This window comes from Xylocopa sonorina, chromosome 9 (assembly GCF_050948175.1).
Source record: "Xylocopa sonorina isolate GNS202 chromosome 9, iyXylSono1_principal, whole genome shotgun sequence".
Classification (NCBI taxonomy): domain Eukaryota; kingdom Metazoa; phylum Arthropoda; class Insecta; order Hymenoptera; family Apidae; genus Xylocopa; species Xylocopa sonorina.
Window position 1 is genome coordinate 5,656,082 of NC_135201.1, and position 26,338 is coordinate 5,682,419.

Below are 26,338 nucleotides of genomic sequence, written 5' to 3' on the forward strand. Positions count from 1 at the left end.
AAAGGAGGAGCTGAACGAAGAAGAAGAAGACGAGACGAGACGAAAGTGCAAAGAACCACCGAACTGCGGATACGCGCGTACCAGGTAGAGACGCGCGGTGACGGATATCGATCAACGGGGATCGGTGATCGAGAGTTACGGGAGTAGACGTTTGGTGAGACCGCGAAAAGTGGAAGAGGGGCCATCGATCGCGAACCGGTGTACCGATCGTTGGTGTGCACGGGGAACACGAGTGGCCACGAGGAACCGTAGGTGCGACGAGCGAGAGAGTCGAGCCGAGAGGATCGTCGGACCGGAGCGAGAAGCGTACGGGAAGAAGAAGAGGCGAGGAAAAAAAGGGGGCCAGAGGTGTATCGAGGGAAAGAGTTTCATGAGCGAAGTAGCGGGAGGCAGCAGCAGCAGGCCCGGGAAGTCGAAGCAGGTGGCGAGTAACTGACGTTGCCCGCCGCCCACGTCGCGAGCGTAGAGAAGAGGATCGTTGCCCTTAAGGACGGTCCTCGGGTAAAGGAGACCGCGATAGAGCGTCGAGGAAGATAGGAAGGAACGGCGGCGAGCGCGGAAGTGTGCCGGCCGTCGAGCTGCTTACCGGAAGGGGTGCGAAAAAGCGGGCAAGCTGCGCCGGAAGGGGGTAGCCCGGGCTTCTCGCGAAGGCCTCAAAATTTCGGACGCGACGGCGGCCCTGGACCTACGTGCCCAGACGCAAGCCCAATCCGACTTTGGCTTGGACCACCACCAGCAACAGCATCACCACCAACAGCAGCAACAGCATCAGCAGCAGCAGCAGCAACAACAGCAGCAGCCGCAGCAGCAACAGCATCAACAGCAGCAGCAGCAACATCAGCAGCAACAGGGCCAAAATCCAGAGTCGCGTCCACACCATCACCTTCAACAGCATCATCATCATCATCAGCACCACCCCGGGAATCATCTCCACTCTGGCGATTCGGGGGGTGGGATAGGAGGTGGAGGAGGTGGCGGTGGACCCGGTGGAGGTGGCGGTGGACCCGGTGGCGGAACTGGCGCCGGCGGTGGAAGTGGCGGTGGTGTTGCTGGTGTTGCTGGCGGCGGATCGGTCGGGCCCGAGTCCGATATAGTCGTCAAGATCAACGACGAGGACGACGAGGATATCACCGAGAGGGAGGACGAGGAGGAAGACGAGGATCCCTGCAGCTCGCCGGAACCGGACCTCGAGAACGAGCCGGAACCAATGGAGGTCCAGGCCTCGGCCGTCACTACGGCGGCCGCGAATCTCCACGCGCTGCGACAGCATGTTTTCAAGATGTCCGAGTACTGGCATCAACCGCAACGTGGGCCGCCCCAGCACTCGCCTGGGATACAGCACAGCCCGATCTCGAACTCGACGCAACAACAGCAACACCAGCAGCAGGTGCAACAGATGCACAGCCCGCTTGGCCAGCAACAGCAACAACAGCAGCAGCAGCAGCAGCAGCAGCAGCAACAGCAGCAGACGAACGTCTCGCAGGTGCAACAGACCGCGAACGCGGGGTTAGGCCAGACCGCCAGTCCGCAGCAACAGATGCAGCAGCAGCAACAACAGCACGCGATGTCGATGGGCCAGCAAACGCCCCAGGGCGGGCAGCATCAGTCGTCACCGGCACCGACGACACCCTCGCCGCAGGCTGACCATCAGGGCGCGATCGCGTCCAGCATGGCCCAGAGTCTTCACAGCCTGGCGCAGGCACAACAGACCATGTCGCAGGCCTCGAGCCCGTCGCTGGCCGTTCAGGCGGTCCAGGCGGCTCAGGCGCTCAATCAGAACCTCGGACAGGCGTTGACCCAGGCGTTGACGCAGAACATGCAGCAGAACCTCGGGCAAACTTTGCAGCACAACCTCGCGCAAAGTTTGACGCCGAGCCTGTCGCCGCAGCAGCAGCAACAGCTGCTCAATCAGCCGCAGAATCTCAGCCAGGCGAGCCAGAACCTGCAACAGAACATCCAGAGTCAGGCGCAGAATCTGTCGCAGACGTTGCAGCAACAGGCCCAGAACCTGACGCAGAACCTCGGGCAGAGCCTGAGCCAGCAGGCGCTCCAGCAACAGGCGGCGCAGAACCTCACGCAGAATTTGCAACAGCAGGCGCAGAACCTGACGCAAAATCTGCAACAACAGGCGCTGAGCATGGCCGGCAGCATCGCGCAGAACGGCGCCCTCGCCGGGATGAACATGTCGACCAACCAGCAACAGAACTCCCAGAACTCGATGCTGAGCCCGGGTGCGACCAGCCAGGACTCCCACGACGCCAGCCTGACGGAGAAACTCGTCAACGAGCTGCAGGTGAGAATGAAAAGCGCGTTCGCGACTCGACGCTCGGGACGAACGACGGTTATTATTATTATTATTATTATTATTATTATTATTATGCTTTCTCTCTTCGTTTCTTCGTTTTTCATTTTCTCTCGTTCCGTATCTTTCTATTTTTTCTTTCCGTTTTTCTCTCTCTCTTTTTCCCCCTGTCGCTTCCATTTTTCTCGATCTCGGCTAGGCTTCCCTCGTTCGTAACTGCGGAGAGAAGAGATAAATAACTGGGACGAGGCAACCACCACGATAAAAGTGCATAATGCGCCGATAAATAGGGTCATTCACTTGGACCGACTGACGCCGGACAATACTTTCAAACAGTTTCTACCAACGGAGAAAAATACGCGGCTCGTCTTTCGACCTCGCGGAATCTTCTATTCCCGACTCGCTCGTTCGATCGCTCCGCGACGATCCCAAGACCGATTTTCCGGTTTCCGCGTCTCGCGTGCCCGCCTAGGCCAGCCTAAACGAGAGACGTTGCGATTTCGTTCGCGGTTGTCATCTCAAATCGACTCGAACCGCGATCTCGACGCCCGTTCGTGGATGAGACGAGGACAGAAAAAAAAAGAGAAAAAAAAAGAGTAGCGAAAGAAAGAAACGGGGAAAAGAAACTGAACGACGTGGAGAAAGATGTCGGAGCTGTCGGAGCGCGACAGGATACGACGAAAACGTCGGTATCGGCTTAACTGGATGACTTTCAATAAATCGCGCTACATCGCCGACAATTTCGCTGACTGTTTGAATCTGCGACTGTACCGAGATACACTGACCATGGTTCACGCACATCGGAATACGTTGACTTACCACATCGCGTACTTCGACACGCGTACACGGACAGGCGCACGGTAACGCACGTACACGGGCGAACGGTGGTGAACGAGCGAGCGAGAGAGGGAGAGCGAATGGGAAAGAGAGCGAGCGAGCGAGAGAGAGAGAGAGAGAGAGCAAGGGAGAGTGAATGTTCGCGCGCGCTCGCGCGCGCAACGGCTAGCAGCCGAGCAACCAGCCCAGCCACGCACACATTAGAGTCACGGGGCCACAAATGCAAACGCGGCCCACGCACACCGATGCGGGGAGATGCAGATACGTAGTCTCTCGGGGTTCTTGACCCGCGCAACACAGATAATACTATACGCATACGTCATACGGTACGCCGAGAAGATGTTCTCGAGAAAATATCGCGGCGTGCTTCTGCGATGCCACAGTCCGCGAGCTTCGATACGAGGAAACTACAGTAAATATATCCCCGCAGATATGACTCGGTCTCGCCGCTAATAGGAATCGGAATCCCTTTCAGCTTTTTCTGTTTTTTATTTTTTCTTGTTTCTTTTTTGTTGTTGTCGTCAGCGGTTTAATTACTTTTGATTACTCTCGCGATTGCTCGATTTAATTTCAACGTGCGATGCGATCTCGAAAGAGCACACTTCGCGACCACGAACAGCGTGTATAAAAATTGGTAGAGGAAACAGTCGAAGAATGTCGCGTTTAACGAATCCTCGGCTCTTCTCGACGACGATGTTCGACTGTTTCCTCTGCCAGATTCCTCTGATCTCTTTCAGTTTTCGCGTTCAACGGACACACAAGCACGATGTGGGTAATAATTGTTTTCCCCCGCGAACGGAGGGATGAGCGAGCTTTACGCATCTCGTCGAGTACAGGGGGGCAGTTGCACGAATTACTCTAAGTTAGCGCTTCTCATTCGCTAGGAAAAGTTAGCGATTTTGTAGTATTGCCGGCTAGAAGAAAGGACAGAGAAAAGTAAACTAACACGAGCCTCCTGTCTTGCCCGATAGTCTCGTGCCTCTGCGGCGGGACTCGGAGGTGCGGGAGGCGCCGGCGGAGGCGGAGGAATGGGCAACATCAGCGAACGCACCCTCGAGGAATGCTGGTCCACCCTGCAACGAGTGAGTTGAACACTCAGCCCGTTCAAAATCCCCTTATTATTTCTCCTCGTCACACGTACACAGCTTCCTGCAACTTGTTACATTTTTCTTTTTTCTTTTTATTGCCAAATCGTGAATACAGGACCGACGTGTATTTTTTCCCCCCTCTTTCACTCTCTGTCTCTCTCCTCCTTTGACATTTTCATTTCAAGCTAAGTGTTGCTGCTCCCGCACGTATTATTTCTTTGGTTCCAACGCGCGACGCTTCGTTTTCGTTCTCGACACCGAGAGTTTCTCACCGAGAGAGGGAGAACAAGAGTCACCCTCTCGCCGATTTCTTTTCTTTTTTTTCCAATCTCTTTGTACCTCGTCGTTTTATTTTTCTCTCGCACTTTTTTTTTCGTCGATTATCTGTCACCCAAAAGCTGGCATGCTCCACGTGCGTGTACATGCGTGCATCTCTGTGATTTCTTTGGAGAGCATTTTTTTTAATTTTCCACTCGTTCATTGAGACGTGAACGCACAGCCGATCGGCTGACATCGAAACGAGCGACGCTACCCGACGCTGTGTCGTCGATGTGAACGTTGACCGCCGTGGCGGTTCGAGATCGATTCAGGTGATTCGCGGGAGGATCGAAGGAGGCGGGATTTTTCGTTCACGGACAAGAATCCGTAGGTAGATGACCGGGAGCGTCTCCGACCAACGGTACCTTCCGTGGCCCGCGAGAGACAATACCGCGTTTAATTGTTCCGCGGCGCGTATTCCACGCACGACGCAACCGATTTAATGGGACACTTCGTCGCGATCGATAGTACGACTCCGCGCGTATATGGGCGTTTGTCCTTTTACGAGGCAGAACCGAAATGAAGGAAGGGGGAAGGAAAGGAGGCACCGCTAACGAGCCGTGAATCCAGTTCGACTCTGTGTCCGTTCGACCACCGCGGAACGAGACGTCCAACAGGAACAAATAAAGGAGAGGGGATAAAAAAAAAGGGGGGAAACAAGACGAGGAGAGTAGAAAGAGAGAAACGCGGCTTCTTGGGAAAACTTTTAAATTCCCGTCCCGAGTAGCAAAGCAACAATTTGTTTCGCTAAGTAGCCGTGGCGCTCTTTTGTTTTTGCCACTTCTTTTATTCCCCGTTAACTGCGAGGGGATGAATGGAGGAGGCGGAAGAGTGGCGGGTTCGGCGGAAGCGGTACACGGGGCACCCTCGTCCATCGCCACACCTTGAAAGCGAGTCCGCGGCGGGGCGAAACTTTCGGAAAATCGCAAAAACGCCGCGCGATGGCGAAGTTTTCACGTTTCGCCCGGATTTAATTAAAACGTTCGCCTCCTTTGTGGAGGGGTCCCCCGTATAGCCGGTGGATCCTCCCATCGGGAGGAGCGCGCGTCCGTTCACCGGTCCGTTCCGCGACAAAACGTTAAAAGCGACGCGGTGCGCGCGGCTTAATTGACTTTCCTACCGAACGATCCGGCCGCGATCGAGATCGATCGGACGACGGCGGATCGTGGAGATCGCGACGGAACGGCGGCAGCGGCGGTTGGTTACCGTGGGAAAACAAAAGGGCGCGAAAAAAGGAAGATGGAAAGTCGAGGAAACATTAATGCGTCGCAACGTTGTACAAACACTCGACGTCGAGCGATTCTCATGGGTCTCTCTCTCTCTCTCTCTCTCTCTCTCCCTCGATCGAGGAGAGCAGGGATAACGCGGCATATGTAGTGTTTTTGTTCTTTCGCCGGGACGGAAATTAAAATCCAATTATTTCGACACCTCTGAACGACCCTCAGGCGATTCAAATGAATTTTTTGCGCCGACTCTTGCCCTCCGAATCACCCATTCGCACCCCGGCTCGGTTAAACCGGTTCACCGTCGAAGGTAGAGCGAGCGCGGGGCCATAACGGCCGCTTACCCTTGACCGATCCGGTAGAGACCCGATTCTCAATCAGCGACAGCTGCCTAAACCGGAACTGCGCCACGGGGAAAAGATTAAGACGACGAAAGGAAAGGGTGCGCGGGGCGCCTTAAGAGACAGAGGGAGGTAGAGAGAGAAAGAGAGAGAGAGAGAGAGAAAGAGATCGATACTTGTGGAAACTCGGTGGCGAAATAAGGCGAACCACTCGGATGTGCATCGGAAAAGTTACCGAGTCGAGACTTTTGAATTGATCACGGATCTCTATCGACGATCTTCGATCGCGAACGAAGCGTTCGCCGATCTCTCGAACGCGAGACGCGTCTCGAACCGCTTTCTCACGTTCGGTTTCTGCGTCCCCTTCAACAGGCAGCTCTCGTTTTTTTTTTTTTTTTTTTCTTTTTCCTTCGCATCCAACCCCGTAGAGGTTCCATCGCGTTATTTAAATAACGGTGCTCGCGCGTGTGCCATTGTTTCACTAACCCTTCTACTATTACGGGGAAGGGGCGGCGGAGAGAGGGTTAGAGGTTTCTGTTTCGAGTCGAAGAAGAAAACAGCGAGTACGAAAGATATAGAGGCCGGGTAAGAGGGAACGGAGAGAACTTCCGTGCCGCGTAGCCGTTATGGCGAAGGCAAAATTACGACATCTCAAGTCCAGGGGCAACCATACCTCCTGCCCCGTTCGGTACGTACAAAGTTTCCTGGCTTTTCAGTAATTTTCTATGATTTTCGGATCGCATGATCGCTAACAATAACACGGCCAGCCCCGTGCCGGCTGTTAAGATCCTGCCTAATCGAATTGTTCGATCTTCGCCGAGAGACTCCAGCGAATCCGAGATACGTAAATAGTGAAATTTCAAAGAAACTCTAATCGTCGAATATCTTATTTCGACGCAGAAAGGAACAGTCCCAAGCAGAGGAACTCGTCCGCGTGGGATATCGGCGCGGATCTGTGCGAATCTCATTTCCTGCGCGTTCAGCAACGAGGGAGGGGGGGTCGAGGAAGAGGAAAAATCGTGGAAAACCGGATGACAACGTTAGCCGCGATGATGGGTGTCTGATTAAAGTAGCCGAAAGCGAAGAGGGAAAAGCGTAACGCGTTCGCGAAGTGGCGTGTCGGCGAATACGCGGAGTTCTTTCTCACTCTTCTTTTTTCGCCGCTTCCACGTCATTCGCTCGCGCGGTTCCGCCATGACCTACCCCAAGCGCGGTCGCCGTGGAAAAAAAAGAAGAACCGGGAGGAGGAACGATCGAGAGAGATAGAAAGAGAGAAAGAGAGAAAGAGAGAGGTATCGCGCGCGCCCACATACGGCTGCGAAGTCGCGACCGGGAAGAAGAAGAAGAAGAAGAAGAATCGCGCGCGCTGCCGCGAGTCGGAGCGGGACGCAGCTACGGAACGGAGAGGAAAAAGGGAGGGCGAGGTGCACAGAGGAACAGAGTTTATTCTTTGTGTCGCGCGTATGGCTACGCGGTTTTTTTTATCGTCCGTTGACTCCGTTCTGTTCTGCAGTTCGCGTTCACCGCATCGCTCTCCGCGATAAGATTACATTCACAGGGGCGGTCATGCGCGATGTTCGCGCGGTCCGAAATGTCCGGGCAGATTTTCCGCGTCGAGATCCGCTACGCGTCCACCCAATTCGCCAGGCGTTCTCCGACGAATCTCTTCTCCCCGCGCAAAATCGTTGGTCCCGCGGACCGCTTAGCCGCGAGTCACCCTGTATATAACAACGAGCATATTAAACAACCGTTATCCTACGTGCCACTGGTAATTATTGCAAACACGAAACGCGACGCGTAACGCGACGGCCATTAGCCCGCGCGGCGGTTCCAGTCGAATGCAAAGTAGCTCCTCTCGACCGCGGCGGCGGCGGCGGCGATCGAAGAGAGCGTGGAGGGAAGAAAGAACGGGAAGGCGGGAAACCGAGGAAAATGCAAAACGACGGAACGCCAGGGCAGACTCCTCTGCGCGGAGTTGAGAAATCTCGGCGGCCGGTCACGAGAGCCTTTCCTCTCCTCTCGTTCGAGCTGCCGCGGCAAAAGATCGTTGCCCTTCTAAATATAAGTTTGCAAAATCGAACAGCAAAACTGCCGAGTTTTGCCGTGGTCTGTGCGGCTCTGTGTGTATATTGCCGGTAGATCAGCCCCCTTCTTCTTCTTCTTCTTCATCCTCTTCTTCTTCTTCTTCTTCCTCTTCTTCTTCTTCCAATCTTCTCTTCTCGTCTCTTCTCTCTTCCCTTCTCTTCTTCAGCCGACCGTACTGGCCTGTCGCTTGGTCCTCCTCCGCTAGACCGTATCCTCCGTCGACTCTCTCCTACTCCCTCGAGAGTCTTCGCCCATATCTACCACCTCCTTCGGATCCCCTCTTCGGGTACCACCGACGCCGATCCCCACTGCAGCCCCTCTGACCTCGAAGGTCCGCGAATCCGCTCTTTCGTTCGCGTTGACTTTCGGACAAAATTCGCCTGCTCCCCTGAAACGTAGTCGTAGGTCAGGATCCGGGCCGCGTCACGGCTGCTCCGTACGGGGAACCCGGACGCGCCGTCCCGGTCCCTCTTCCGGCGAAACGACGCGTCCGCATCGATGCTCGCGGTGGTACCAGCCGTATTTCGGCGCGTGGCCGCGCCAGCATGAGAATCGCTCGCGGTAACTTGAGTCAGGGAGGGAATCGTAGCTGCGAAAAAGCGAGAATCGATACACGGTTCAGGATCGATCGACTGGTTGTGCATGGAACCATCCGCGTACCGTTCTCGCGTCAATTTTAGGCGCCTCCCGTTCGCTACTCGACTTAGAGATTTATATCGCGATACATAACTGGAGAGTCTCTCTCGAATGGGATCGCTTATCTCGAAGACGCGTTCGCGTACGAGTTCCCGTTCGAGGATCGAACGGAAAGAAGGCAATCGAAAACGGGATCCCCGTTTCGAGGAACGGATGGAGAGACGCGTATCGGGGGCGAATTGCAGAATTCATCGGTAGCGTTTAAATACTGATGAGAGAGTCGGTCGTTTCTGGCGCGAGGGTTGCACGACGAAGTTGGACGCGTTTGCGAGCGTGAGAAAGAAAACGAAAAAAGACCGACCGCTTTGAAGACGATGAATAATCGAGTCGCGAAGGGGAGCGGAAACTTTGCAGGGAGAGGAGGATCGCGGGTGACGGGGAGCGAGACAAGAGAGATAACAAAAATCCGGCCGCGTGGAAAAAATAACCGTGCCGGAATCTGGGTCAGCGGGGCTGTGCAATCGCAATGTGCCAATGTCAGCAGCATAGATCGCAAGGCCAGTAAAATGGTGAGCAGAGAAAACTCTGTTCGATCGTCGCGAGACGCGATCGAGGAGCAGCGCGATAATCTCGTCGCTGGTGCTGGCCTCGAAAAAGCTCGATACCGCGTAAATCGCGATCCGCGTTACTGGCGGAGATCGCGAGCCTCGATCCAGAGGATGCAGCGTCGCGCGACCGTCGAGGAATTTCGACCGGGCGATGTGTTTCCTTTTCACTTCTCCAGAGGAACGCACACGCTCGTCTTCCATAAAGCGTACGAAAGAGCAAAGAGCGCGCTCGCGGTGTACACGTTGCAGCGGCGAACGGCCGGCGTCATCGTCATCGTCATCTCGTGCATGCGTGGGTGAATAGCCTGGTCGGTCTCGAGCAACGCGTCGCGCACGCGAGACAGAGAGGGGGTGGTGCCACGAAGAGACCAAGGCGGAGAGAGCGAGAAGGAACGCGAGCAAGCCGAGAGATCGGAACGGAGAAGTGTTCTCTGCGAGAGAAAGACAACGAGCATTGCGGCGGCGAAGGGGGACGGGAAAGTGGGCCTGGCGAGGAAGAAAGACACCCGACGCACCGCTCCTCGGAACCTTCGGCTTTCTTTCTCTCTTTCGTCTCCTGTAATTCATTCCCGCGAGACGGGCGAAACCTTGGCGTAACTTTGGAACGCTTCGAGTTTAAGGGAGAACCGGCAGATTTTTCTGCTCAACGTCGAGACCACCGTCGAGCCAAGAGGGTGGACCAAGCTCGAACGAAGCTAGGCTCGTCCTCTTCGCTCCACGGTCCGTTGCTCGACCTATTTCGTGGGTAGTCTCTCGCGTCGACGAAAACGATCACCCCTGTTAGCCCCAACGTAGGTAAGACGTACGCGATTCGCGTTAGCGGGATAGTAAAGGCGCAACCCCACTCCGTACTCTCGTGGATCCGCTCTGGTAGCTTCTCGAGGCGAGCGTTCTACCTTCGGACCTTCGCGCCAGTGCCCCCCACCGGTTGGTATCCGGCCAATCGGCCGCGAGGACGCCGGCGTGAAGCCTACGCGGCGGCGGGCAGGCCGATTCTCGCCGGCGCCCCAGCATTTTATACGGAAAAGACTCTTTAACGAAGCACAAGGTGCGCACGCACGACCAACTTCACGCGACACCACGCGCGCACCGCGTCACACGCACACGGGGAGGCGAGAGTGCGACGAAGACGACGACGACGACCACGACGACGACCACGACGACGACGACGACGACGACGACGACGACCACGACCACGACGAAGACGAGGACGAAGACGAAGACGAAGACTAAGACGAAGACGACGACCTGTGACAAGATTTTCCATACCCTCCTTCTCCTCCTCCCCCTCTCGAAGCCGTAACTTTTTCCCCCGTCGACGAAATCGTAAGGATCGGTGAGGACGGAAACAACGACGCATCCGTTAAACGTACGTCCCATAAAACGTGTCGTGTCTGATTGGCGATTGGAAACGGTGGGACCGTGGGGCCCGGGAAGGACACGCACGCACAGTGGGCACAGGAATGTCGGTCCGTTATCAGGAGGTGGGCATCGAGGAAAGATCGGATAATCGGGACGCGAGGAAAAACCACGCAAGATGAGTGACAACGTGCGCGGCATTGACAGCTGACAGCGCGCGCGTACCGATCCTCTCTTCGTCCCATCCCAGTGTGTACCGTTCTCCACCGGTGTGTGGTGCACGCGCTTCCTTTTCTCGTGTCCTGTGTCCTCTCTCCTCTTCGTCTTCGATTCCCAGTGTCCCCGCGGTAGTGACTCGGTTCCTTTCTTACTCTATCCGCGGCGTCTGCTGGCTCCCTTCGTTCCGCATCTCCTTCGTCGTTCTCCTCCGGCCGTGCTTCGCCGCCCCCACCAGTAAGCGACCGCGCCGCGAAGTGCCGAACGATGAACTCGGGCAACAGTGTGCCATATTTTGTGATCTTTTTACCTAGCTCCTACCACCGCGTTTTAACTGTGATCCACCTACTCTAGAGAACCGTGCACGAGAGGTAAGGAGACATACTACTACTCTTCTAACCTATCGGTCGGCCTGTCCGTCCCGTTTTACCCTAACGAAGGCGGAGAGGACCCAATTGGATGGCGGTCGCGATCCCTGGCTCGCTCGCGGGTCCCACCTCGACGGATCGCGCGTGTGTTCGAGGGGAAAAAAAAAAAAAGACGATCGAGCGTACGCGTCGACGACGGATCGACGGCCAGCCATCCACGTGCGTCTCGCCTCTGTTTGTTGTGCGCGAGCGAACAACCGATTCCGTCAGAACCGTCCTTCCGAGGAATCGCGTACGCCGGCTTACGCATTCCAGAACGAGGACGACGCGCTCCTTCGAGCGCGAAACACCGCCAACTGGATCGGCTCGAAGTCAACGTATCTCGCGGGAGAAAGATCCTTTCGTCTCCCCCAACGGGAGAAACGTACACTTCTCGCGGCTTGTTCCACGCTACCGCTCTCTCGAAATCGAACGCAGCCAGAGAGAGAGAGAGAGAGAGAGAGAGAGAGAGAAAGAGAGAGAGAGAGAGAGAGAGAGAGAGAGAGAGAGAGAGAGCCTGCGGGCTGGTTCCCTTCTCGTTTCGCGTCCTCTCGTAAATCGACCGTTCGATCGAACTTGTCGCCGATTCCCGCTACTTTTGCCGTCCGACGTACCGTCGTGCCTCTCTTCTTCGTTTTCGGGGTGGTAACCCGGTTCCTCGACCACGACCTACTCCAACAAGCGATCGAGGCACCGATCGGAGAGCCTCCAGCGCCTCGACGCTCGCCGTGAAACGCGTCGCGAACAATTTCGTACACTTATCTCCTCTGTACACGGTGCCAGCACACGCGTCCAGGCATTTCTTCAGCGGAGCTCGAGAGAGCCACGGTCGCGTGGAAAGCGACTCTCAGATGGAGAGACACCATTTGCATGTGGCTGAGAGAAAGAGGGAGAGGCGGAGAGCTTGTTCGAGCGATAGAAGAGCGAGGGGGAGAGAGCGAAAGACCGAGAGAGACGGAGGGAGACGGAAACAGACCGAGCGCTGGTAGGAAAAGAGCAGATAAACGGAGAGAGATAGCGCCGCGTATGCAGATCGCGACGTGGCGTTCAAAGAAAAATTCAGTTGCGGGCAAAAACTCGACCCTTTGCCGCTGAGCGGTGGAGCCGTGGGAAATTTCGTTGGCCGCCGCGGTAGGGAACCGCGATTCGCGTTGCACCCCGCGCAAAAACACCCTAGAACCACCGCGCTACTCGCCTCGCGCCTAGTCGTCTCGTCGCGTTCCCTCTTCTCGCTTTTCTTTCCTCCTTTCTTTCTTTTCTCCTTCCCTCTCCCCTTTCCCTCGTCACGGATCGAACAATTCGACGGCGGCTCGAGAAATGTCAAGGAACATAGTCACCGCCGCGTTGGTGGCGGCACGCGGCGTGCAACGGGGTAGAGGGCGAGGAGTCGAACGTGAAAAGGGAGAGAGACGGGACGCCAGAGCTGAGACTCGGACAGATTGAAAAGGGAGAAAGAGAAAGAGCCGAGGAGAGCCACCAGACGTGGCAACGGCGCGAATGCAGAATGCACGCTGACATAAAACATACATATATGCAGGATGCAACGAGCAGCATCCAGCCTTCTCTTCTAGGAGTACTGTAAACGGTGCCTGGAACGTATCGTCGGTCGAACGCGGCTTTACTACGAATCGCTGCTAAACTCGCTCGAAAACGCACCCTGCGACCCTTTCTTCACCCCCTTCGACACCCAACGCGTGACTAACCAGTGTCACGAATCGACTGTTGGTCCATTTCCGTTACGATTACCGTTTCGTTTCGTTCTAATCCCACTTTCGACGTCGAAACCCTCGATCGTAAGATCGCAACGATTTTTCCTTCGCGTTTAACGACTGTACGCGCTTGCGATAGGTCGCGCGACCACATGTTACAGAATACACACCCTGTATACTGGTAGCGCGGGAAACGAGGTCGTTGACACGCGAGTTTGCTGATTTTTCGCGGTGCCAAACGCGGTCCTCTCTATTCTACTCGTCGGGGCTCGATATTTTCGGCGTCGAACCCCTTTTCTTTTCTCTGCGGCCGTGGCCGGGCCGAAACGAGGGACGCGGTCGAAGAAGCGAGGGAACGAACGCATCGTGGCTGCTGAACCTGACCTCCGACAATACGCCGGCGTCGGCGGCATTCCGTCCAAGCCTCCGTGTGCGACTCAGCCTCTCTTTCTCTCCCGAGTCATCGCGTGCTCGTTATTGAAATAAATTAGAGATCGCGGGAGACCGTCGCGCGGCCCTTTCTTTCGATAACGCTACGTTTCGACACCGAGCATTCTTTCGTCCCGCGAAATTGCTGTTCCGCGATTAAAAGGAACCGTGTTAAAACGAAAGGGAGAAAGATAGAGAGAGAAAGAGAGAGAGAGAGAGAAAAAAAAGGGAGGGGGGCGAAAAGCGAGCAACGCAAGACTTCGCGAAAACTTTGTTCGTGCCAGGCTATGGGAACCGAAGGACATCAACTTCTTTGTCCTTCGCCCGTGATTTGTACGCTGTTATGCGAATGCTTCAGGGTCGTCTCCAGTGTCGAGGATTCAGCAATCGGTCGTGCACTCGGTCAAGGTTGCGCGATTATCGGCGCGTTAATACCTTGCTGATCCGCTGTGCAAACGTTCCAACGATAGATACTAACGGCTCGCGCTTTTTATCGTTCTCTTGCGCTCGTTGTGTTCTCTTTAACTCGTTCGAACGCGCGTTCCACGGAGCAACAGAATGTCCGTTTGGGGAATAAAAATAATTCCATCGGAAACGATTGCAACGTTGAGAGCGGCGAGGCGAACCGCGCTCGAAACTCGAGTAGAATCCACGTCCGCTCGGGGAGCGGAGCCCCGATGGAACGTCGTGCGAGTCGAAACGTGCGACACGCGAACGAAATGGCGGTAAGAAGAGCGAAAGAAATTATACTCGGCGCACTCTCTGGCAACAGAACTGACCACGGGCAAACCCGTTCATATTGTCTTACCTTCCCGCAGCCGCGGCCGCGACCGGGCCCGGCGTGTATGCGCGTCGGCGTGTCGGCTGTTAGCATACGCACGATATGATAAAGAAACGTGAAAAAACGCTCTGCACTCCGCGAGCACAAGGTTACTGCCACGAGATGGTGATACCAGCCCACCCCACCAAAGCTATTACCCCCCCAGTCTCCGCTGCGAACGCAACATCGACGCACGTTCGGACGCGTGAAAAATTGCAATCGATAAAATATATACCTCGTCCATCCTCCTTCGACGGAGCTCGACTACGAACGAACGAACGAACAAACGGAGGGAATAAAAAATTTTCGCCTCATGATATCGGAGAGATGACTAACGGCTGCAAAGAGAGGCGGCCGCTGCGAATAACTCGGTGCGAGACGCGAATCCTATGCAAATCCCCGGTGCATCGGCTCGATTAATATCGCAGACGCATTTATAGCAGCTTGTTTAGATCCGGAGTCTCCGAGATTGTGGTTCTGCAACAGGCTGTCGGAGTAGCGCGACCTAAAGAGCGCAAAAAGAAGACGAAGAGTACAGCGGGATGAAAAGGGTGAGGGGAGAAAGACAGAGAGAGAGAGAGAGAGAGAGAGAACTGGCGCGTAATCCGACACGTTCTTACATGGATGCAGCTGGATCTTATATTCAATACACGCGTACTTTTTCCCGCGACGAACGCAGCGTGCGTTCAATTTTTCTCTCTTTTTCCCCGTTCCTCTCGCTGTTTTTCCATCGGATAATTACTCGGCGACGTAACGCTGATCGATCGACGATCGTCCCGACCGATTAAGACCGTTGCCGGTTAGCCTAGAGTACGGTCGATCTTTGGATTCGATGAGAAAACCGTTAGTCGAGAAAGGATCCTGCCCGGTCGCAGTCGTATGCAAAACTAGATGACGCCATGCGGCTGCATCTCCTCGGTCCTCGCGCCTCCTCCGCCGCCGCCGCCGCCGCAGCCAGCCGCCGTTGCCGCCGTTGCCGCCGTCGCGATCGTCCTCGCTTATAATTCGCAAGAATGCGGAAACACCAAGTATCCGACGGCACCCTTCGCGAGGTTCCGTGTACGGGCTCAGAGAACACCGTCGCGTCCCGAGCGTTTCTCGGCTCTTGATACCGAGATTTTTCAGTATGAAACACGATGATCGAGCCGAGCGCATCGGCGGAAGATTGTAAACGGATACGATCCAGACACGCGGCTAATCGCGTATCCCGTGTCATCGCGTCCAAAGGTGTATCATCGATCGCTGATCCAGCCTCCGCTGTTGCGATCGTCGGCTGCGCGAACAAAAATTCCGACCGATCGGTTTGCTCCGGTGCCAAGTGACTAACGGCGAGAAAATTCGTACGGCGAGTCTTCGTTAAAAGTTGGGACGCTCGTCTCGCGTCCGCGCGAGCAAACATCCTCAGTATGCGGCTCGATTTGTACAATGTCCCCTGATAAAGAAGTAAAGCTTCTCCATTGGAATCCGACGCGCGACAAAATCGCGTGTACATATTTACATGTGTTACACACTCGGTGGGCTCGAGAAACGCGAGCCGCCACCTCCGCGGCGGGTTTTCAATTTTCCTCTCGGCCAGTCGGAGGGAAGAACCAGCGACACCCTTAACGACGTGCCGCTCGATGCGTGTCTCCGATGGAAAAGGGAGGAAAAGAAAGAGCCGGGAGGCGGCCATAAATAAGGCGGTAGAATTTGCCACGTGGATTCGCTAATAAACATACCACCCATCGAGATGCCCGGTATATTTGTATGCAAATCGATTTTAATGTGCGACGAGGGGGCCCGGGGGGGGCAGAGCAGTGGAGAACGCGCGGCGAGGGTGGACGAGGGGGGTAAGTGGCGCGGAGGAATAGCGGCAGAGTGTAAATGCACGCTCCCGACGTCGGTCGTACGCAACACGTACGTACAATATACATATTTATACGCGTACAGAGTGTAAAGCACAAACGCGTGCACGTTCGAATACGCATGCGCGCGCGAGAGTGCATGCGTGCACGCATGATGACTCAGAAACGAGTCCACGCGACAATGGGCGCGTGTAGTGGTAGAAGATGAGGTGGAACGAGAGACGAGAACGTAGAAACGAGGAGACGGGGGAGGAGGAAAGGAAAACGAAACAGCGAGGAAACGAAGAAACGGAAATCTTCGAAACCGCTTTGACCCCTATCTGGTTGCCGCTTTGTCTGATCGCCGGTTGCATCAGATTGGCTTGTTCTACTGTGACGCCAGACAGTCTGGAGCAGCGGCTACTTGCCGCTCTCGCCCGGTCGGTCCCGAAAATCTGCGCTGCCTTTCGACGATATCGTCCCACCAGCCTATCTGGCCCTACGAAAACTCGTCGACGCCTACCAGGCTACCGCTAGCTCTTCCTATCCGGGCGACGAAACCGGCGAGACCGCTGAAAACTTCGTTTCCGCGTAAAAACCGCCATCTCTCGATGGGCGCTGAACGTGATCGCCGGTTTGGAAAAAATTCGTAGTCGATTTTTTCAAGATAGCAAAGGCCAGGCCGGCGAACTATGATAAACAAATGAGACTTGGCAACGCGGCTCGCAACGACTGCAGCAGCCAAGGCCTGTCAGACTTTTCTCTCTCTTTGGTCCTCAGTTTTTCTCTTCTTCCGTCTCGCGGCCGCTGCGCGGGCTCCGTCTTTCTCCCGTTGAACGGTGTCTTTCTCTCGTCGATGGCAGGATTTCCCTCTCCGCGGGTCCCGCGGGCTCTCTCGGCTTCTTGTTCATTGCCTCCCACCTCCCCCTCCCCCTCCGCCCGCCCCCCTCGTGCAACCGGCACGGGTGGAAACGCGACGGGAACGAGGAGAGGCTACGCCACTGTGGTAGGGAAAAAGTGGAGGAGGAGAAGGAGGAAGAGGCACACAGAGACTCTTATTTGCTTCTTTCGTTATTCCTCTTATTTTCTTGCCCGCCTTCAGCAGCGGCACCTTCTTCTTTCATTGCTCTGCTTCTTCTGAACAGAGCTAAGCGCGGAGCCACGCAACTACGCCGCGGCTGCGGCCACGGTGCCAGTCTTCAGCCCCTCGCGAGACGCGCACACTCGTACACGCACACGTACACGCGGAAAGAGAGCGAGAGAGAAAAAGAGAGAGAGAGAAAGAGAGACCCGACCCGCCAGAGCACGGTGGTTTATTTTTATTGCGATCATCTCTCCCCCTCGGCCGGCACTCTTGCCACCGCGCCTTTCCACTCTTTCCCTCTCTGGCCGTGCTTCTTCCCGTCTCCTTTTTCTTTCGTTTCCTACCCGCCTCCTCTTTCTTTTGCTTTCTCTCCCTACCGCGTGCTGGAGTTGCCCGTGGTCAGTACTTTCAAAGAGGGATGGCGTCGGGAACGAGCGCGCACCACGGCCTTCGCTGGATGGCGTTCTTTATTTTTTTTTTCTTTCTTTCTTTCTTTCTTCCCCTCCCTCCCCGCGCCACCTTTCTTTCTCGCCTTCTTTTTTTCCACGAGCGCTTTTATTTATTCCCCGGATAAGCGAGCGCGAGCGCTAACTACGAAAATAATCGTGGCAGGTGTCGAACGCGGTTAAAACCGTAAGAATGCAAAGAAGGATAAAGGAGAATAGTCTGAGAGTACTATTTAGGACCGCGACTGGTGGACCGGCACGAGTCGCGTCCGATTGCTCGACACCGTCCTTTAAACGCCGCGTTTCTCACGCGCGCCCAATCGATGAAGGTCCTTCGTTATCGATGGAATTATCGTAGGACGATTTAACCGTGCACGCGCTCAGGCTACGCTGCGCGTCGACGATGCACGAGAAAACCACGATGCACGTGGTCAGTGCGTAACAGATAGACGGTACGGGGAAACGAAACTTCGCGTTATTTTTGCGCGACCTTTAATACCTCGGTCAACGCTGCCGGCGGACTTTGAATGCGGTATCTCGATTGTCCTGCATTGCACGATATCGCTCGATACACTTTCTCCGTAGCCGCGATGCAACGGACCGTTCGATTCGCACAGATCGAACCGCACTTCCCACCATTTTCTGCGCGCCTCTCTTCTGCTGCTCGCCCAAAAATCGGCTGCTGCTCCCTGTAACACGCCACGGTTCGCACGTAACGCGCGCGATGGCGTCCACCGAAATCCGCGCTCTCGCGCTTCCCCCTCGAACGCGCGCAACCGGAACCGATGCGACCGAGAGAGGAAGGAGGGTCCTCCGCGAATAATGATCGTTTCGAGTGGAAAGTTCTCGTTCGAACGCGATTCGATCGGCCGGGATTTTGACGAAAACGAGACTCGATCCTCGCGTTTCTTCTTACCCCTCTTTCTCGAGAGGAGACGACGAAACCGACGAAGAAATGGCGGAGGGAGTCGTCGAGCGAGATAATAAAGCCAGAGTAAATCGTCCGGCTCGATCTTCCGTTCCCGTTGGAGTCTCACGAGCGATATGGGTGTCCCTGTGCGTGAATGTCTTATCGTGACGTCATTGATAAAGCGGCCATGATGGATAGGCAAAGTCTGCTCACAAAGAGACCCCGCCCTATTTTTTCCTTCCCTGCCTCTAGCCGGACACACGCTTTTAGCCGCGTGCTTGACTATGGCACTAACCTTCGCCGCGCTCCACGCCCAAAATAATTTGTACAACGCCGCGGAAGGAAGATGGCGAACCGTCTTCGAAGAACCGTCCCGGCGTCTACACTTTTTCTCGTTCCCTCGCAGCTTATTTTCGTACGCTCCGCGAAACCTCGACGCGTCCGCGGGTTACGCAAGAGACGAGAGAAGAACCCCCTCGAGCGTGTCAGTCGAAAACTGGCCGAAAACTGGTGAAACCGTGAGAGAAAAAAAGAAAAAAAAAAAGAAGGGGAAGACAACCCCGATTCCTCTATTATGCCCCGCGAGCGCTCTCTTTATGTACGATTTGATTCAATTACCGTCGAACAATTGGGCAGATGCCAGGGCTGAGAGCACGTTACGAAGTCGGTGGCGTTCGCGAGAAAAATGACCGTATTAACGAGCTGGATCACGAAACTCCATTGAATTCGGTGTTCAGTAGTGGGTGACTCTATCGACGGCTCGATTTCAAAAGCCCAATTCTCTCTCTCTCTCTCTCGTTCTCTTTACGAGCGAGCACGAGCACCGTGCGAGGTGTCCTCTTGAACGGGTCGTTCACCATGGGCAACTAAGCACGCGCAGCCCCCAAAGAGGCCGAACGTGGCCGCGTGGTCGCGGTGGAAAAATTTTAGCGGGTCGCGGATGACCGTACGGAACAACGCGCAGTGGATATACTTCCTGAACGGCGTCAGCCACGGTGTGCCCGTCTCTCGTACCCCGCTGTATCGCGGGCATTTTCCTCTCTTTCTACCCGTCGGTGTCGAGGGTGGAGGAAGAGAATCAGCCACGAATGTTGCGGCGGTGGCAGTAGAGTACGAGCAGCCACGATGAGGAGTAGTGGAGGAACACACCGTAGGAGAAGGAGCGAAAAGGGGGGACGGCGGAGGACGCGTATGACGAGAAGAAGTAGGGGAGAGACTGCGAGGGAGGTTGTGAAAGAGAGATAGAACCGGGCCCGATTGGCCCCTTCCGCCGTGTCAGCGGTGCCGATTGGCTCGCGTTCCCCGGAATCGTGTTATTTCAATCGATATCTCTTCGAGTAGCCGGCGATTTTTCGTCGCCGCGCGTTATCAGCGCCTTTCCACCTTTTTTTCTTCCCCCGTTTAGCACACGCACAGCGCGCGAGACCAAGAAATCGCTCTGTCCCCCCCTACGATCGGCTTAGTTCGCGAGAGACGCCACACGCTGGCGCACAGCGCTGCGTCCGCGCTTTTCTGTACACGGACGCGCCAGCTACCCCCCCGGGTGCAATCGCATTTTTTTTTTTCTCTATTTCTTTTCCTCCATCCGTTTTCTCACCGCCGTTCTCCCAGCCCCTTGTTCGCGCGCGTGTGTTTCACGCGGAAACGTCCAAATTACACGGCCGGGCGAGTGATCGGTTCGTTCGGTGACACCACGTAGGACGCGCTCGTTCCTTCGTACGCGACGATCCCCTCTCCTCTTTGTCCAATCTAGTTGCCGATTCTTCCGTCGTTTGGTTTGCTTCATTTCGAGGGGGGAGTTATCGTGGTAACACAGTGATCCAAGCCAGAAGCTTTATAAGTATACGTGAAAACAGTGCGTTTCTACCACCGTGTGTGTTCATTCGGTAACCGTGACTAGGGATGTAGGGCTCGATAGCTTGCGCCGGTACTTTCCTCGCGAGAAGAGAATCACGCCAAAGATGTAGTACTCTCCGCTTGGTATCGATGATCGTCCATCGTACCAATCCCTCCCCCGAGCAACGTGGAAAAGAGGACTTTGTTCTTCTAATGGCAACGTGTATCCACGCGGCCATTACGCTCGATTCAGTTCTCTAATAAGTGACTAAATACCAACGGATCGATTCTGGGGCGAGAGTACCGGGGCCAGGGTTGCCGGGACGTAACCGCGATCCGCCGAAATCGGCGGTTATCGTCGTACGCGGGCGACCGCTCGTAAAGGCGCGCGCGTAGTTGGAAAGTACGCGAGAACTCGAAAAGTAAGCACGTGAAAGTGGAACGATACCGTTCTCACACGGCAGGATACTAGTCGTCGTTCTCCTCGTCGTCGTCATCGTCGTCGTCGTCGTCGTCGTGGTCGCCGTCTTCGTCTTCGTAGTTGGACAAAAGAAGAATCACGCCCTCGCGCCTCGTACGTGTGCCTGGTAGAGAGACTGTCGCATTCTCACGCAGCAATTTCTCCACGCCGGTTGCGCAAATATCGGCGGCTCGCTTTAATCCACTTGAAGCTGGTTCCCTCGCCAGTAGAAAGGACCAAGCGTTATTATCCGAGGGAAAATATCTGTATCGACACCGTGGTCGCTTACCTGGAGTTGTAACAGAGAAGGAGGAGGAACGACAAGTCCCAGAAGCTCGATCGAAAAGTACCAAGCGTAGTAGTACGCGCATGTAGAAAAAAGTGAGAACCGGGAAAGACACTGTGGTGAGACAATGTAGACGTCGTCCACGGGGAGGTTTGTCGCCCCGGAATCGAGCTCGCGTTCCCCGGTGCGACCTGGAATAAGGGTAGCCATGTCAGCGTCAAAGTCTTTCGTATCACCGTGCGTGGAGGGCGGGAGGGACTCTTCAGGTCGCGTGCTCGAGATTCTTCCCTGAAGATGTATGGCACCAATGAAAGCCACGGGCTGAACCACGGGCCTTGGACGCCGCCCCCTGCGCCCCAACCGCTCCCGCCGCAAGCCCAGCATCAAAACCATCCCCGACCTCACCCCCACAACCATCCGAGCCACCCGCCGTACGTACCGCCGCCGTATCAGCATCCTCATCACCACTTGCCGCACGAGGTAATTATTGACGATATTCCTGGCTGCTTGAACCGGCTATCTTCTCTACAACTCCAAGAATCTTTCGAAACTCGCTACCCCCTAGCCACGTACCAGACGATCGGTCCCCTGAACGCGTTCAACGTCCGCTCGTCGGCACCACCTGCGTAACGTGACGACCTGCGACGACGAGTAGACACCGTGTGGTATCGTTCGCGCGACGTGGAAACGCGTGGAAACGCGTTCCGGTAATTGGCTACGCGAGGAACGGGGCACAGCTCGAAAGGATCCGAGCTGAAACGGACGAACGGCTCGTCATGGCACCTCTGACCTTTTTTTATCTGGCCGTTATCCACGATGCGTAGCCGTCGATCACCTCTGATCTACGTACGCGGGATTTAGACGCGCGATGGCGAAGCCGGAGTGGACCGTTTAAGGATACAAGTCGAGTAGAAAGTGACCGAGTCGCGAAGTATGTAAAGCCGTCTGTCGTTGCCCTCTTATTGGGCTAATCGAGCTACGTTTGATCGAGGATTAGAGATTGTTACTCTGTAGCTACACGGCAAGGCGTACGCGTGATTAATATCGTAAGGGAAACCTACTACGATGACTTTAACTGCCTATAGCGCAAGTTCGCTTCCCACCACGACCGTCGACGTACGATCGCGGGTATAGAGTGTACCGCGTTCACGAGACAACTATCGACGATTATTATAACGTGTTGCCAGTCCACGTTCCCTGCATGCTATTTTGACACCGACTCGGGTTAAACACTGTCTGGTAATACCTACATTGAAACGGGTTCTCCTCGACGGCGGTGCTCGCTCGCTCGTTCCTTTAGGGAATTCAGAATCTTTAATTGCTCGCCGGTGGATCGCGTGTACCCGAAGGACGCATCGAAGATTAGTTTCTCGATTATACGTCCGGTACGACAAAGCGGACTTGTCGTTGACGAGGTACTTTCCCTGCTTTCCTTCTCCCCCTCTCTCTCTCTTTCTCTCTCTGTTCTTCCTCTTTCTCTGTCCGATGGCTCTTTGCGAGATTAACGAAAAAACGATTTAGCGACACCTCTTGGTGCGTGTCTCGCCGTCTCGACGAATCCACGATGTTTCTTGCGAAATCCGTGAGATCGCATTCGGCGAGCAAATTCTCAGTCCCCTCTAAACATCGTGGCGACGTAGACGTCGAAGGCAAAGGCAGCAAACGTACAATTACCGCAAGGTCTCCCACACCTCTCACAATCGCTTACCGCGAAGAGAGAGAAAAGGAAGAAAAAAAAAGACAATACAGGGAAACAAGCGAAAACGTCGGACAGCAGTAGCAAAAAAAAAAAAAAAAAAAAAGAAACTTGGACACACGGGGCGAGAGATCGGTGGTGCCCTAATTGGTAGCAGGCTCGTGGGGATCCACGCCCACGAGACGCGTCGATATTTTCGTCAGGTGTTGCAAAAGTCAGGGTCGGTTAGGGATCCTCGAGACGGAGGCATCGTTCTCGCGAATCCCCTCTAATCAGAGCGTCGGGATCGAGGGATACGGAAAGACCAGGTTCTCCGATCGGCAGGTTAACCTATAACCGGAAGCGTAGGGCGCACCAAGTGACGGGTCATGGTGCCGCGATTCAGACAGATTAAAGTTGTCGATTATAGAGTAGAAACGAAATAAAAAGAGAGAGAGAGAGAGAGAGAGAGAGAGTGAGAGAGAGGCGGAGAAGGTCCACCTTTTCCTTTATATTACAGCACTATTCGCGAGCACAGTTTAGACAGATAGGTGGGTAGGTAGGAGAATGAGTCAGGCAACGCTAGGTAGGTTAGATTGGACGTTGTCTCCGCGTAGACACACACGCAGACGTTCGCACACCCACATATGTGATCGTATGCATGGAGAGAGGGAGAGAGAGAGAGAGAGAGAGGCGGAAAGGCGCGCGCGAGCGCGAACGTACCGAGAGGCACACATACCTTCGAGTTAATAGCACATGCGAAGTGCTAGATGGCCGGCGTGCGTGGGTGGACGGAACACGTTACGTACGTATGTGTGCCATGGAGAAAAGGCATATGGTCAGCAGGTGAGACCTTTGCTTTGTGTTCCAAGTGTATAAAGTAGCCTACTTCCAGTGACCAATGTTATTCCGTCGTAATTTACTGCGCCAAGGGAGAGACAAAGGGTTGCGTCGCTCGGATCCGTAGGATCCCCTCCGAAAACCGGGCCAACCACTCCTGGCGCCTCCCTCTCGATCATCGCGGGTAACATTCGTGAATCGTGAACGAACCAATTTTTACGACCCCGTCACCAGCTTTCTTCCACGCGCGGCGGAGAAAGAGAATTGATCACGGGGTCGGTGTGCGCGGGAGTAAAGTCGAAGGGCGGGGAGCAGATGGCGAAATCGGTACGAGGGATGGTTTTGTACGAGATACACGCGGGGGTGTCGCGTGATATATTTTTCCATTATTAAGGACATTAAGCCGTCCGGCCGGCGGGCAAGCAACTCTTTCCGCTTTCTTCCTCGCCGTTTCATTTCTACCCGCAGACTTACCCGTTTCTCGTTCGCGCTCTCCTTTTTTTCCGCGGCACCGGGGCGGCGATAAATCAGAAAAAAAGATTCAAACCGCCGCCGCCGCCGCCGCCACCGCCGTCGCCACCAAGGGCGACGGAACGTAATTTTCCGTCTAGCGGGAGATAAAAATGTGATTAATGGACGTATGGCCTTGCAGTTCGCGAAAAACCAACGGGACCGTTTGTCGGACGCCGCGTCGTTGAATTAGCATACGCGGAACGCGGATCCGACGCTACGGACCGGGCGACGGGTTCCTTCGATCCGATCGCGAGCAGAGTTTTCTCAAAAATCTCGACGGCCCACTTGAGACGGTCGTTAAAAATTCGCAACTCGACTTCTCTACCGTCGAACCGTTTCTCGCCCTCTTGACACAACCCTTGGCCTACGGTTAATCGTCGCGAAAACGACCTCGCGCGCCCATAGGTTTGTACACCCTTCCACGCCAAGGAACCGGAGGGGTGCGTTGGAATAAAAAAAAAAAAAGAAATTCCATTAGAAAATAATCAACGCGACGCGGATGGGAAAACTCGACTGGCGAAAAGCCGCGCAACGATATTTCCATTAAACGATGAACGAGCAACACCGGCAATTTTACTCAAATCGACGTGAAATACGACTCGAATTGATTTGTCTCCGGGCAAAAGAATTAGATCCGGGTGAAAAAACAAGGAATAAAAACGAGCGGCAGCCTCTCCCACTCCCACGGGGATTAAGAATCAGGGATGCCCAGTGTCGAAGGTCGCCCGTCAAATATCCAACGCCGCGTCCTCCCCGGAGCGAAAGAAAGGGTTGAAAGTCGTAGAAACTTGAGAACCCTCGGTGACAATTTCAATTCTCTCTCCGCCTTTTTCTCCCCGTCTCTTTCTACCGGCGCGACCCTGTCGGTCGTCGCCAACCCGTTCCTGGACCTGTCCTCGTCGCGGCCGCGCGAAGGGGTGGCCCCTAAGATTCTTAAAACTTCTCGCGAGAGATTTTTCGATTTTAATTACAGTTTTAACATATTTTAATAAAATCCTTCCGAGCCGGTCCCTCTGCCCCGTCGTCGTCTTCGCCAGGGCGCCCTTCTTTTTAATTCGAGCGAAATCCTCCGCGGGGCCAGAGGAGAACCTCCACTCGACTTTTGCCACGTACTGTACACCCTCGGTTTTAACGTTAACCCTTTCGTTCGTTCACCTACACCCACACCGTGGACGGGAGCAACACCTGTTCCCTGAACGAAAACCCGAAATCAAGCGTTCCTCGTCGATCCACCCGTCCGTGTTCTCGGACCCTTCCACCAGTTTCACGTTCCTCCTCATCGCGTCGAGGAACACCGAGGTGCTTTGAGCGGTGCGCGTCGCGGCTCGCGTTTAAAACCGTGCCTCACGACCTAAACGCGGCCTACACGCACGTGTACGCGTGTAAATCGAAAAACATCGATCGGATGGTTTGCTTTCGAAAACCACGGCGACGGACGTTGACCCCTTTTGCGGCCAGCTGTTACGCACTTCCTATTAAATTCATGGAGAACATTCTGCGTACGTATACGCACATCCGTGCCGATACCAGGCGATATTAGCCGTTGTAGCGTGCGCGAACGTTTAGCGAACGGTTCTGCCACGTTTCGCTCTTTCTCTCTCGGTTACTGAATCGATAAACTAATAAGGGAAGGCTGAAGCTCCTCAGATGGAACAACCAGAGTCGACGAAATGCCTCGTATAGAACGCGAGGATCTCAATCACTGAATGATTCCAATGACGATTTCTAGAGAGCGTGTCCGTAGCTCGAGTATCGATTAGGTCGCGATAAATTTCAGCCAATAAATCTCGCGTGAAACTTTCGACCGTCGAATCGTAGGGGACGAACGACGGAACCACCAATCAACGGACCCTGCTAACGAGTCGAATCGCGAGCAGGCAGCCGCGAGCTCGCCTCTATGAATAACTAAAAACGTAAACGATAACGGGGTACACGGTGGTCTATGCGCTCGCAGTTTCCGATTACCGTTCCTCTATAATTGCATAAGAAAATCATGGCGATCGCTCGAACCGTCCACGTACAACGAAACAGGCGAGGCTGAACGTTTACCCGCGCGTTTGCCAACTATCTCTCACCTTCCCCTATCC

At 54.8% G+C, this 26,338-nt stretch overlaps 1 protein-coding gene across 15 annotated transcripts in view; it reads left to right on the plus strand.

Annotated features, from left to right (window-relative positions):
- Positions 1-1,034: 1,034 nt before the first annotated feature.
- The window catches only part of Dati (zinc finger protein datilografo), a 56,339-nt gene continuing 31,035 nt past the window's right edge, over positions 1,035-26,338 (plus strand). For 6 of the 15 annotated variants that reach the window (XM_076902103.1, XM_076902095.1, XM_076902096.1 and 3 more), the window contains exons 1-2: positions 1,036-2,293; positions 4,111-4,221. In XM_076902103.1, coding sequence (XP_076758218.1) covers positions 1,208-2,293; positions 4,111-4,221 — 1,197 coding nt within the window. In that variant the 5' untranslated portion in view covers positions 1,036-1,207. Of the gene's footprint in view, positions 2,294-4,110; positions 4,222-26,338 lie in introns of all 15 variants that reach the window. The other 9 variants (XM_076902101.1, XM_076902098.1, XM_076902099.1 and 6 more) reach the window with 5 other exon arrangements.